Raw genomic sequence first — 15,040 nt, 5'->3', positions numbered from 1 at the left:
GCCCATATGTTTCCTGTATCAGGGATAGTGGCAAAATGCAATAAGTGGACATCTTTCTTGATGCGTTATCAATCGGGATCTGTATTTTATTGTGGCTCTCATGATGAATAGCATGAATGGAAGTACATGTGGTGCAAATATTGGGTCGATTGAGACAATTTTAGACCCCTTTTGGCCTTCCAGGAGCAGCGTTAAAATTGTTTACTACTGAGTGAAAAGGTTTGTTTACAAGTGACAAAAACCTCAGGCTCTGATAGCAAACTATCTACATAGTCATGATACGGAAAATTGATGTTGCCATGAGAGGCCAACATGTCACCTATCCAGTGATGGGCAGCATTAAGCTAGTGAAAACTTCTATCTAGACTGTAAGACCACATTAACTTTTGTGGTTAAGTGTGAAGGTCAATGGGGCTTTTAATGGGCGTATGCTACCTTCATATTGCCTTCAGGTGTCGCACCACAATGAATTGTTGCATGGTTTATGTCACTTTCAATCTTCTCCATTTTGACATCATCTGTACTTTAAGTTAAGGACTTTGACATGATGGAAGAAACGACAATGATGGTAACTGATAATATGCATAAACAAGCATTCACATTTGGTTGTTTTAGCTCTTTTCCCGGACGATATACTTTTCGAGCGCAGACACACTACTCTTATTGTGGTGTGGTGCCTTCTGACTGGATACTAAACAGAGATTATCGATTAACTTAGTTTATTGAGCGAAAAACATATCTCCTATTTGATAAACTCGGTTTATCGCCGATAATCTTAGTTGATCGAGGTAACCCTGCTTTTCGCTCGATAAACTGAATTTATCGCAAAAAACACGGTTATCCATTCGATAATCTGTGTATACCGATCGAAAGACAGAGTTTATCGGCGACAAACTCTGTTAATCGAATTATTGCACATATGGCTTGCCATAGCATACTGCAAAGAAAAAACAGAAGCGCTTCTGGTAACGGAAGCGTAGAAGGTACATGTTAACTGACGTGATTGAGATGCAACAATTCGTCAAAATTACATCAATCTGAAAATATGCAATTTTGTCAGCCAATATGAAAACGTCCAAATAAGCAAAACCATGAAATTGACGTATTGCTGTGATCTCATCAAAATGGCAGAAGCCAAGTTTTCGTTTTGACTCCATCATTCCAACTTATGAAAGTGACAACAAAAAAATTGATTATTACTGACGTTTTGTCGCGTTGCACAAAGCCATCAAACTGTCAACAAGTTGAAACTTGACGATTTTGTCAATAGGTATTAACACGTCAAAATATCATAAATCTCACGTTTTGGCTAGATACACTTAGACTAAACGTAGTCAGTTTTCAGATTTATCATGGCATTTTGACGCATTTGGTATTATAAGGTCAATTGTCATATTTTTGTTACCATGAAGAGGTGATTCATTTCAAGAAAACGGATATTTTTTTACCTTCAGACTTTCGACATGTTGACGATTTAGAATATGTAGTCAAAACGTCAATTTTCACCTTGATATATCGACGAGTTGTTACAATATCATCATCAAAATGACAGCCTACATGACTTTTCTACGCTTCCGTAGGTATGCAACCATTCATTAATTAATTCTTGTCGTCTTCTAGTTCTACCGTAGTCTTTTGCTGCAACCACAATCACAACTTTAGGGCTGCAATTTTCAAATATTGTCAAGTGTAAAAAAAAAAAAGAAATTCGCAAGACGAAACCGACCAAAGGCGAAATTTGCAGAAGATTAACGAGAAACAAAATGACTGATTTCTCGGTAAAGGTGGAACATGTGAACGATACAACTGTTATCACTGGTAAGGGTTCCGCGAAAAAAACCCTGTAATACAGTACAGTACATGATTCTGGACTACTAAATACTGTAGGTCTAGCAGTAGCATTATGCGTATTTACTTCTCTTTAAGAGATGAGCAAAAACGCTTTAATGCAAATGAGGAACAGATTAAAAGGCCAAGATTATAATTATCGGGCAATTTTAAGTGATAGCATAATTCTAATAGTAATATATTGTAGGCCGTGGCTATTCTTACGACTAGTCGTAACAATTGTAAAACTATTCTTACGACATCGGCGAATTCCTGCGCAGTAAAGTAAATAAAGCAACTGCGCATGTAGTAGGGGTAACCCTAACCCAACCCTTAACCGGAAAATATTGTTACTCCTAGTCGTAAAAATAGTAAGTCCTAGTCGTAAAAATAGCTACGTTGAAGCAACTGCGCATGCGTAAAAGTTATTGTTACGACTAGTCGTAAGAATAGCCTCTTTGAATATTGTAACACTTTTGTGAGAAGCGCCAGCCATTCAGGGTTCATAGACTAGAGTTAGACTAGTACTAGTAGTATTGTAATTGACAGAGAATGAAGCTATGTACACATAATCAATCCAGAGAGGTGATGCTATTTTTAACAGTGATATATTGAAAAGAAAACTTCTTACAGTAAGATTAGGTGTGTTGTACTGGATGTATTTTACAAACTTGAAGCTTCATGGGAGTGAAGCCTACCAACAAGAATGTTTCTTCCAAGAGCAACCAGAGTAGACGTTCCTGTCCCTCCAAGGTAATGCATTTGATATCAATCCCTTAACATACGTGGTCAACGTGGAAATACCACATGTACATACAAGTGATGAACTTTACCCTACAACTTAGCTAAAGACATAATGCACAAAAACTACAGTGCATTCCTACCATGCCCTAACAATTGTAATCATTTACAGAGATGAATGTGATCACATGAGTATCCCTAGAAAATATCACACATTGTGTATATATATCACCATCCCAGGATAAGCCTGATACCACATGCTGATCCATAGGAGCAGCCGCAAAAGTAATAATCTGCCAATAATTTCAACTGGTTTACTTAATGCCAGGAGAGATAACAATTCCAAGGGGATTTAAACTACCACAATGGTTACACACCGTCCAAACTGAACTCTCATTGCTTCACAACTTTACAGTAACAGAGTTACACTATTAACATTACCAGACTTCCCTGTTTTTCATGGACTTGCCCCTATAGCAGACCTGTCAACCTGTTTGACCCCAAAATAGGGAGAATAACATTTTTCATGGCCAAAAAATAGGGAGAACAAGAGGAAAATAATGAGGTTGGTAATTTCCAACTGAAATGATATTCTGTAAATACTCCTAAATCAGTGTAGTCTACTTATGCAATACAATGAGAGAATCATCCAATCAGTGTTTCTTGTTGTAGTTTACAGCAGCTTGCTTCGCTTTCTACAGGGTTTCTTTAGTAGGCTTCCATTTGAAACAGGGAACAGTGGACTCTGGGTAATGTGACTTCATGGCTAGTATGCTAGATAGAGTCCCATCAAGCTTGAAACTTGACCTACTGTACTGTCTGTCTTGTTCTTGCGAACTACACTGAATAGCCTTTCCTGTTCAGCATTACTGTGGGGAATTGCAAAGCATAGGACTAATTGTTGGCTATTTTCAGAAATGTTGCAAGTGATGAAACATTAAAAAACCGGGGGAATAGAATATGAAACTGGGAGGCCGGGAGATTCAAGCAAAAACCGGTAAAACTGGGACTCTCCCGGTAAAACCGGGAGAGTTGACGGGTCTCATTTAGTATAGGCTTGATTCCATGTACAGTAGGCTACTGTACTATCCCAAGATTAAAATTGTCCACAGAATTGTTACTGGGTTTTTATGAATGTTCCAGAAATAAATTCAAATTAGCAAACAACTCTGAATTTATAATTCAATTTTAGACAAACAAAGACATTTGAATCTGATGACTTTATTCTGCTGTTGGCAGATGCATGCAATTACAAGTTCTCTCAATATTTACACATTCCAATCTTATTGATCCAAAATGCTACGAGGATGTGTCTTTTTAGTAAGTTTGTTTAAAAGCAATCATCATTAATATCCAGAAACTCCTTTTAACACCTAAAACTGAACCTTGGAATAACTTCATGTGTGGTATGCGAATTCATTTCAGGAATTACTGTACTGTAGAACACAGATTTGTGCAGGGCACTGCAGGCTGCATGTGCACAAAGCTCAAATGTCATCTGAAGTACCATATGAAGTTCACAGGAGTGCTAGAACCTTCTTGGTGCTACCGAATAGCAAGATTGAATGCAAATTTGATCTGTAGTCATAAATGAAAATTATCTCTTTTAAAATGTCACATTAAAATATGAACCAATGTCCTGACAGCCTTCTATTTTAACCTCGTGTTTTGCTTAAATTCTCAGTATCGCCGGGACTGTCCTCTGGACACATTGCTCACTCACATCACCAAGGACATCAACAGGATGTTACAAAGAAAGAAAAGGAGTCTGGGGAACCAGTTGATAGCTACTCATGTCATGTTTTATTCAGACTGGAGGATAAGGCCAATGATGGAGAAAACTCCTTTGGTGATTCCAAACAAAACTACTGTGACCAAATGTTTGCTCAAGCTGCTAGTTTGAAGAGCCATGAAAGAACATATAAAGGAGGGAATCCTTATCAGTGCAACTTCTGTGAGAAAATGTTTGCTGAATCTAGACAATTGAAGATACATGAAAGTACACACACAGCAGAGAAGCCTTACCATTGTAGTTACTGTGAGAAAATGTTTGCTCAATCTTCAAGTTTGAGGGAACATGAAAGAACGCATACTGGAGAGAAGCCTTATCAGTGTAGCTATTGTGGGAAAATGTTTTCTTCATGTGGACATTTGAGGACACATGAAAGAACACATACAGGAGAGAAGCCTTATCAGTGTAGCTATTGTGGGAAAACATTTTCCCAAACTGGTTGCTTGCAGATACATGAAAGAAGGCATACAGGAGAGAAGCCTTATCAGTGTAACTACTGTAAGAAAACTTTTGTCGGGTCTGGACAAATGAGGAGACATGAAAGAACACATACAGGAGAGAAACCTTATCAGTGCAACTACTGTGACAAGAAGTTTGTTGGATCTGGAGAAACAAGGAGACATGAAAGAACTCACACAGGAGAGAAACCTTATCAGTGTAGCTATTGTAAGAAATTGTTTGCTGAATCTGGACAAGTTAGGACACATGAAAGTACACACACAGGTGAGAAGCCATTTCAGTGTAACTACTGTGACAAAAAGTTTGCCCTAGTTGCTAGAGTAAAGAGCCATGAAAAAACACACACAGGAGAGAAGTCTTATCAATGTAGCTACTGTAAGAAATTGTTTGCTCAGTCTCAAGCTTTGAAGAGGCATGAAAGAACACACAGGAGAGAAGCCTCATCAGTGTAACTACTGTAACAAAATGTTTGCTGATCCTTGGAAAGTGAGGATACATGAAAGAACACACACAGGAGAGAAACCTTATCAGTGTAGCTACTGTGACAAACAATTTGCCTATTCAAGTAATTGGAAGGTCCATGAAAGAGCACACACAAAAGAGAGGCCCTATTAGGGGGACTTCTGTGACAAAAAGTTTTCCAAAGCTGCTAGATTTAGGAGCCATGAAACAACACATACAGGAGAGAAGCCTTATCAGTGTAGCTACTGTAAGAATGAGCCTTTGGACATCTGAGGACACTTGAAGGATCTCAAACAGGATAGAAGTCTTATCAATGTAGCTATTGTAAGAAAATCTTTTGTTCTTTTCTGGGTATGGAAATTGGAGGACACATCAAAATGCGGCATTTCAACTCTCAGCTTTTTGGTTCCTTGCTAAAGCAAAGAAACCTATGTATTCAGGTTGGCGTGCGTGTGTGAGTGTGTGTGATGCTTTAGCTTGTATGCACGATAACTCAACAAGGGAATTACCGATCACTCCCATACTTCGTGGGTGGGTGGCCCATAGTAACTAGATGAACCCCATTGATTTTGGTGCCGGCAAAGGTCAGTTAGATGCCAAAAACCAATATATTACAAACAGCAATAACTCCCATTGACAGGGTCCGACATGGTTGATATTTTGGGAGTAGTTGTGAATGGGGTAAGGGATCGTTGCAAATGGTATAGGGGAATACTTTTAAACTTTACGGTCATGTGATCCGAGGTCACCAAAGGTCAATTAATGTTAAAAAACTAGTATTTTGGGGGGGGGGGGTGGGAAATGGGCAAAGAAAAAATGTTTGAATTTTTATAGTTTGATGCTATATTCACGTCTCACCGAACAAAAATGTCAATAAGTTGACCCACGGTGACCTTTGTGTGTTAAGTTATATGAGGTCAAAGTTCATCTTCAGACATTTAGTGCAATAACTCCCAGGGCTAAGGTGTGACACCATTGATATTTTGGGACAAGTTGCAAATGGTATAAGGGAATATTTTCAAACTACCGGTCATATGATCCAAGGTCACCAAAGGTCAATTAATGATAAAAAACTAGTATTTATGCGATAACTTGAGAACAAATTGTCTGTTAGGGTTGGGAGTTGCTTCAATGTAATCCAATTGTCGACCTGCATCTGGGTGACCCTTGACCTCAATTTGACCTCTGGTGACCTTTTCATGTTTTGGGGATTTTTACAGTTTCGATGCTATTTTCAGATATCAAAGGTACAGTACTTTCTGATCATAAATGTCAATATGTTGACCTCCGTGTGACCTTCGTGTGCGGAGTTATACGAGGTCAAAGTTAATTTTCAGACATTTAGCCCAAAAACTCCCAGTTCCAAGGTGTGACACGGTTGATATTTTTTGACAAGTTGCAAATAGTATAAGGGAATATTTTCAAACTTAACGGTCATGTGATCCGAGGTCAACAAAGGTCAATTAATGATAAAAACTAGTATTTTTATGATAACTTGATAACGGACTGTCCGTTAAGGTTGGGAGTTGCTTCAATGTAATCCAGTTTTGGACCCGCATCTGGGTGACCCTTGACCTCAATTTGACCTCTGGTGACCTTTCGTGTTTTTGGGATTTTTACAGTTTCGATGCTATTTTCAGATTTTAAAGGTACCTTCTGATCTTAAATGTCAATAGGTTGACCCCCGTGTGACCTTTGTGTGCGAAGTTATACAAGGTCAAAGTTAAAAAATATTAATGAGGTCACAGGTCAAATGTGAAAAACCCCAAATTGCAATAACTTGGCTACTATTTATTGGAATTTTGTCAAACTTGGTATGATGATATTGGTAGATAGTCTTCACACACTGATGTGTGTTGCAATTGATATCATTCATATTTATAAGGGGGGGGGGGGCTTAGCAATATTTCGTTATCAAAAGTTTGTATGCACGATAACTCAACAAGGGAATGACCAATCATTACCATACTTGGTGCGTGGGTGGCCCATAGTAAGTAGATGAACCCTGTTGATTTTGGTGCTCATATCATGAAGGTTAATGAGTTCATGGGGTCAAATGTGAATTACTCTAAATTGCAATTACTTGGCTACTATTACTAGTCGGAATTTCGTCAAACTTGGTATGATGATAATGGTAGATAGTCTTTACACACTGATGTGTGTTGCAATTGATATCAGGGCTTAGCATTACTTTGGCATCAAAAGTTTGTGTGCATACAGCAAATTGCTGTTGTTGTATAGGGCTTTGTTAGAAATTTCCCTATGAATGAAACTAATGAACAACATCAAGGAACCATGAAATATTTTCATTCTGGTTCATGAAAAAATTCCTTACAGTATGTACTCGATCAAAATCAATGAATGATGCTTATAAAGCGCTGTCTGAAAGCGCTTCACCAAGGAAATGATTACCCTGGTCAATGGTAACTTTTGAATTCTTCACACAAGTGTACCAGACAACCTGGGTGGGGGTGGGGGTGGTGGTGGTGGAGGGTCTCCCATACTGTAGGAGCTGTAAGAATCCATCTTTTATAAGTACAAGTACCTCACAGGTACCTGTTTATATACACGTTGGAAGCGGAGCAAAGAGCTGTTGAACCTGCAATCCTTTGACTGCATTTACTATTTGTTTTCCTCTCTAGATTAATAGTTCTCCCCAATCTCCTCTTCACAATAGAAAAAAAATGATCATCATTATAGTATACTTATCAAAGTAAGAGATGTAGGATGGAGTGTTTGCATAGTATACTTATCAAATTAAGAGATGTAGGATGGAGTGTTTGCATAGTATACTTATCAAAGTAAGAGATGTAGGATGGAGTGTTTGCATAGTATACTTATCAAAGTAAGAGATGTAGGATGGAGTGTTTGCATAGTATACTTATCAAAGTAAGAGATGTAGGATGAAGTGTTTGCATAGTATACTTATCAAAGTAAGAGATGTAGGATGGAATGTTTGCATAGTCTACATATCAAAGTAAGAGATGTAGGATGGAGTGCTTGCATAGTATACTTATCAAAGTAAGAGATGTAGGATGGAGTGTTTGCATAGTATACTTATCAAAGTAAGAGATGTAGGATGGAGTGTTTGCATAGTATACTTATCAAAGTAAGAGATGTAGGATGGAGTGTTTGCATAGTATACTTATCAAAGTAAGAGATGTAGGATGGAGTGTTTGCATAGTATACTTATCAAATTAAGAGATGTAGGATGGAGTGTTTGCATAGTATACTTATCAAAGTAAGAGATGTAGGATGGAGTGTTTGCATAGTATACTTATCAAATTAAGAGATGTAGGATGGAGTGTTTGCATAGTATACTTATCAAAGTAAGAGATGTAGGATGGAGTGTTTGCATAGTATACTTATCAAAGTAAGACATGTAGGATGGAGTGTTTGCATAGTATACTTATCAAAATAAGAGATATAGGATTGAGTGTTTGCATAGTATACTTATCAAAGTTAGAGATGTAGGATGGAGTGTTTGCATAGTATATTTATCAAAGTAAGAGATGTAGGATTGAGTGTGTCACGGATTCTTTTCAAGAGAGCAGTCGACAACGGTGTAAAGACGGACAGAGAGAGTATATGAGTTTCAAAGGCTCGATATAATTACTAACAACAACAATAAAATTAATAGCGGTTACATAGAACAATTAAAAGTCATCATTTTCTATATATATATATCCTTTTAAACGTTTTAACTTCTATACTTCATATGGCATCCTTTCCTTCTTATGGTCCTAGTGTTGTTTCGTTGAGGGTTCTGTCAACGTGTATGGTTAATACAAATGAATGTTCTTTCTTTCTATACGAGCGTCGGCCTTTTCCTTTTCATAGTTTCACGTTCTCTTTCTTTCCTCGTTCAAGCTTTAATTTAGTTTCTTCCCTGCCTCTTTTGCCATCTATAAAAGTACCAAAAACACCGAATTTAATTCGTAAAGTAATGAGTCCATGTTATCTCAATGAAGGTGGAAATTGGTTTCTTTTGAACTAAAATTCTGAGCTAACATGTTATAATTAAACAAGAGCAACTTACGGTTTTGCTTTCGGTTCAAGACCGAGATTGAAAAGAGAGAGCACGTGGCTTTACTGTTCTATTTATACCCGATGCCGACGGAATTCCGATACTCGTTAACAAAGAAATGATTACGTAATGCTTAAGGATGCACAAAACCATGGCTAAATAATTAGCATCCAATTAAATAAACACGTAAAGCAATCAATAAAATACTTGAGGGGGTTATCCCCGAACGGGTTGTGACATTTCACTCCCCTCCTCTTGAAGAAAATGTTTCATTTTCTTAATACTTTTAAACATTTACAACAACTCTTTTCTTAACATTCTTAAACATTTGTAACTTTTTTTTCTTGATATTCTTAGAATTTGTAACTCAATTATTTCCTTATAGTAAACAATATTATTACGATACACTGTTCAACACTTTAATTACTTTACACTCCTTTAAGTTCATACAATGACTCAATTACGAGATCAAACGACTTAAACAATCTGCACCAACATTTGATGAACCCTTAATTGCTTCAATTCTCAATTTATAGGGTTGAATACTTAGAGACCATCTCATAATACGTGGATTTGCTAATCTAGCCTTTTGAAGAAATACTAGAGGCTTATGGTCTGTTTGTACGGTAAATTCTCTACCGTAAAGGTATCGTTGGAATTTGTTAATCCCCCAAACTAAAGCAAATCATTCCTTCTCCATGACAGAATAAGCCTTCTCTCTTTGTAACAGTTTCCTACTTGCGTTAGCCACAGGAAATAACTCGTTATCATGCTCTTGTAAGATTATGGCTCCTAATCCTAAATCTGATGCATCTGTTCTTAGAATAAATTGTTTTGAAAGATCAGGCAGGTGCAAAATCGGAGAGCTGGAGAGCTTATTTCTCAAAGACGTAAAAGCTACTTCTTGACTGTCTCCCCAAACTAGTTTGTTAGGTTCCTTATTTTTGGTTTCGATGAAATCGTAACCTATGCATTCATGCAGGCGGAGAGTGTGTGTATGTATGCGTGTGTGTATGTGTGTGTGTGTGTGTGTGTGTGTGTGTGTGTGACGCCTGGCTTGTAAACACGGTATCTCAAGTAGGGAAGCTTGGACCAATCTAATATTTGGTGTATATGAGTAACACATTGAGTAGATGTGCCCTATTTTTTGTGTTGCCTGTGAAGGTCACCAAAGGTCAGTTAGAGGCCAAAAACCAAAATATTAAAACAAGCAATATCTCCCATTGACAGGATCCGACATGGTTGATATTTTGGGACCAGTTGTGAATGGGGTGAGGGATCATTCCAAAACATAACGGTCATGTGATCCAAGGTCAACAAAGGTCAATCAGGGGTCAAAAACTAGTATTTTTGCAATAACTTGAGAACCAAATGTCCGTGAAGGTTGGGAGTTACGCTATTGTAATCAGGGAGTCGACCCGCATCTAGGTGACCTTTGACCTCAGGTTGACCTCCGGTGACCTTTATCAGTTTTTTGGGTTATTTGAATTTTCGTGGCCATAATCGGATCTCAAAGGTACCTTCCGATCAAAATGGTCCATAGTTGACCCCTGTGCGACCTTCGTGTGCGAAGTTATCAGAGGTCAATGTTTTTGTTTTTTAATAAGTACAGTTAGGATGGTCGCACAGACTTGTCATGTTGCTTTTTGGAATCAGCGTGTCAAACTACATCTGACCGCGAGGTCAAAAGGTCAAAGGTCAAATCTTAAAAAATATGCTCATTTTAGGAGATATGGGGCAAAACAAAACAGAACAAAGATAAGTTTAAAAATTTGTTGACATATGATAGAGCTTTTTGTGCTGAATATAGGAAACCAACTCCCGCTTCAATCGGACACCCAGTTCTCAAGTTATGAGGGGCCAAAGATTGGTTTTGATACATTTCTATCAATAACATTATGTGTGTACATTGTAGGTCAAACAAATTTTAGGACAGAGTGCACCTCATCAAGAGAAACATTTTTGATAAAAACCATCAGGTCATCCAAGGTCATTCAAGGTTGATTATGTGCAAAAAACTGCCAGCTTATGCTAATTTTTGCAACAACTTCTAGTCACAAAGTCTGACATGGCTGGTATATTAGGACAAGTTGTGAATGGAGTAGGGACACATTTTCAAAAATAACCGTGATGTGATCCAAGGTCATCAAAGGTCATTTATGGGTCAAAATGTGTTTTCTTCCCTCAATAACTTTTGAAACTACCACTGACAGGGTCCGACATGGTTGATATTTTGGGACTAGTTGTGAATGGGGTAAGGGATCGTTTCAAAACATAACGGTCATATGATCCAAGGTCAACAAAGGTCAATTAGGGGTCAAAAACTAGTATTTTTGCAATAACGTGAGAACCAAATGTCCATCAAGGATGGGATTTTAGGACAGAGTGCATACCATCAAGGGGAACATTTTTGATAAAAACCATTAGGTCATTCAAGGTCATTCAAGGTTGATTAAGTGCCAAAAACTCCCAACTTATGCTAATTTTTGCAACAACTTCTAGTCACGAAGTCTGACATGGCTGGTATATTAGGACAAGTTGTGAATGAAGTAGGGACACATTTTCAAAAATAACCGTGATGTGATCCAAGGTCACCAAAGGTCATTTATGGGTCAAAATGTGTTTTTTCCTGATAACTCGTGAAACTACCACTGACAGGGTTGAGAGTTACGCTATTGTAATACAATAGTCGAACTGCATTTGGGTGACCTTTGACCTCAGGTTGACCTCCAGTGACCTGTATTAGCTTCTTTCAAGTTGATTCTTTGAAGTTTCGTGGGCATATTCCAATCTAACTTGTCCATAAGTGGACTCCTCTGCAACCCTAATGTGCGCAGTTATTAGAGATTTGGTTTGGTTTTGTAATACTTGGTGTGTGGATTCATAACATTGAGTACAAGAACCCTATTGCTTTTGATGGAGGTGTGTATAACCACGTACAGTAGACTGACCTGTGTTAGCATGCCATAGTGTTATTGTAACAGCTACAGTAGTTCTGGTTATACTAACAAGCAGAAGTCTAGTGCATTGAAGTCATCGAAACCTCAATGCATTTTGCATTCTGGTTAGTTTTGTCAGTGAGAGGGGATGCTATCGCAGCATAATTAGGTATGAAACCCCTATAATATCCAGTCAGACCTAAGAAAGATCGGAGTTGTTTCTTGGTCTGTGGTCTTGGTGCAGCCTTAATCTTTTCAACTTTATCCAATTGGGGTTCTAATTTTCCTTTTCCTACAACATGACCTAAAAACTCCACCCTTTGCTTTGCAATGCAGCATTTGCTAGGCTTTGCTGTCAAATTTGCTCCTCTGAGTCTCTTAAATACTGCACTAAGTACGTTTAAGTGTTGTTCCCAAGTTGGAGTATGGACAAGAATATCATCCAAATTGCAGTCTACATGACGTAATCCTTTGAGCAAAATTCTCATCATACGGTTAAAGGTTGCCGAGGCGTTAACAAGCCCGAAGGGCATAACATTAAATTGGAATAACCCTGACGGCGTGGCAAACGCTGTTAAATGTTTACAGTTTTCTTCGACTGCAACTTGCCAGTATCCCTTACTAAGATCTAGCTTCGAAAAGAAGTGATCTTGCGCAAGATGGGTTACTATTGCATCCATACTTGGCATAGGTTCAGCATCAAATACTGTTAGTTTATTTAGTTGTCGATAATCTATGCAGAAACGGTTACCCCCGTCTTTTTTCTTAACAATAACTATCGGTGCACTGTATGGTGAATCGGATCGTTCAATTATTTTCATCTGTAACATCTTATCAATCTCTTCCTGAACAACTTCCTTCATAGCATGTGGAATAGGGTACTGTTTTACTCTTAAAGGTTCATCAGAAGTAAGTTTAATACTATGTGCTACAAGTTGGGTGTGACCTGGACGGTCAGTTAACACATCCTTGAAATTATACAAAATTCTCTTAACTTTCTCAGTTTGCGCCCATGTTAAGTTTTGATTGACCTCTACATTCTGATAAGTTTCTTCTACCTCGGTTGGTGTCAATTCTAGATAACCTACATCTTTACACTCCATATTTTGGTTAATATGACCTTCCTGAGTTTCAGGATCTAATTGTGCATCGTGTTCTACAATTACAGCACTGCACACCACATCTACCAAACCACCATCATCAATTCCCTTGCACTCGGTGGTCATACTTTTGTCCTCTGCTTCTCGATTAATATACCGTTTTAACAGATTTGCATGAAACATTTTGATTTTACCATTAACATCGATACTATAGTCCAATGAACCAGACTTTTGTACTACTTTGTAGGGCCCTCGCCATTGTGACACTAATTTGTTGGTATCACTGGGGAGTAGGAGAAGCACCGAGTCCCCGACATTAAATGATCTATGTTTTGTCTTCTTGTCATAGTTACGTTTATACCTAGTCGATGCTTTTGCTAACTCCTGACTAGCCATTTTACATGTTTGCTGAAGGCGTTCTTTCAACTCAACAACATACTCATACGTTCCTCGAACAGTGGGATCGTCTACCTCGTCAGCCCATAATTCTCTGAGTATTGTCATTGGTCCCCGAATTTTACGACCGTACAATAGTTCGAATGGGGCAAAGCCCGTACTTTCTTGAGGGGTTTCTCTATATGCGAATAGGAGGGGGTCTATGTATCTGTCCCAGTCACGTGGGCGTTCGGTACACATTCTCCTTAACATGAGTTTTAGGGTCCCATTAAACCGTTCTACCAACCCATTGCAGGCAGGATGGTAGGGGGTAGTCGTAAGTTGACGCACAGATAAAAGTCGACCGACTTCCCTCATCAAGTCGGACGTGAACTGGGTGCCCTGATCAGTTAAAACTTCTCTCGGAACACCTACCCTAGAGAACACAGTTATTAGAGCTTCGGCAACTCTTGTTGTCTCGATACTGGGAAGGGCTACTGCCTCAGGATAACGTGTAGCATAGTCTACAATTGTAAGTATGTATCGATTATTTCGATCAGTTTTGGGCTGGATTGGTCCGACTTTATCTATAGCGACTCTCTGAAAGGGGGTCTCGATTAAAGGCATGGTACCCAGGGGTAATTTACCGACCCGACCCTTAGGTACAGTTCGTTGACATACGTCACAACTTCTGCAAAATCTAGTTATATCTGCTTGGCAACCTGGCCAATAAAAATCAGATAATATCTTATGTTTAGTCTTTCTAGCACCCTGATGTCTTCCGAGTATCGACTCATGGGCCATCTTCATGACAAACTGCCTGTATGCTTTGGGAACTACAAGTTGTAAAGTAGTATCCTCAACTTCGCCAATAATCACTTTAAAGTTGCGATACAAAAATCCATTTCGCCACACATAACTATGAGTACGCCCAAACCTATTGAAGGGTGCCTCCTCATGAGAAACCGCTAATCTTCTACATTTCGACAAAGTTACGTCACCCATTTGAGCTTTCTTAAAATCCCCCGTTTTAACTTTTGGTAATGCCTTTGGAACATTAAGTTTTGGTAACGGTTTACCAATGGCAGCTTTCTGAGCCCTAGTTTGAACTGCTCCAACTTTCTCTCTAGATTTCCCATCCGTTGTTTTTGACCAACTAGGGTCTGGATCACCAGGTCCCCTAACACCATCTATATTTCCTAGGAGAATATCATACAATGGATTACGGAAACAAGCTTCTACAATTCCCGAAAAAATGGTGTATCAATCCGTAGTCTTGCTACGGGGATTGTTCTTATAGTACCGTCTGCTAATGCCC

The 15,040-nt window shown here is 38.5% G+C and overlaps 1 protein-coding gene across 1 annotated transcript in view; it reads left to right on the top strand.

The window, feature by feature from the left end:
* The first annotated feature begins 1,591 nt into the window (after positions 1-1,591).
* Positions 1,592-15,040, top strand: part of LOC139984980 (uncharacterized) — a 57,073-nt gene continuing 43,624 nt past the window's right edge. Inside the window, exons 1-2 of the mRNA XM_071999145.1 lie at positions 1,592-1,818; positions 4,253-5,083. Coding sequence (XP_071855246.1) covers positions 1,764-1,818; positions 4,253-5,083 — 886 coding nt within the window. The 5' untranslated portion in view covers positions 1,592-1,763. The remainder of the gene's footprint in view (positions 1,819-4,252; positions 5,084-15,040) is intronic.

Source organism: Apostichopus japonicus, chromosome 17 (genome assembly GCF_037975245.1).
Source record: "Apostichopus japonicus isolate 1M-3 chromosome 17, ASM3797524v1, whole genome shotgun sequence".
NCBI lineage: Eukaryota > Metazoa > Echinodermata > Holothuroidea > Aspidochirotida > Stichopodidae > Apostichopus > Apostichopus japonicus.
Note: the sequence above shows the minus strand (reverse complement) of the source record. Positions and strands in the feature narration are given on the sequence as shown.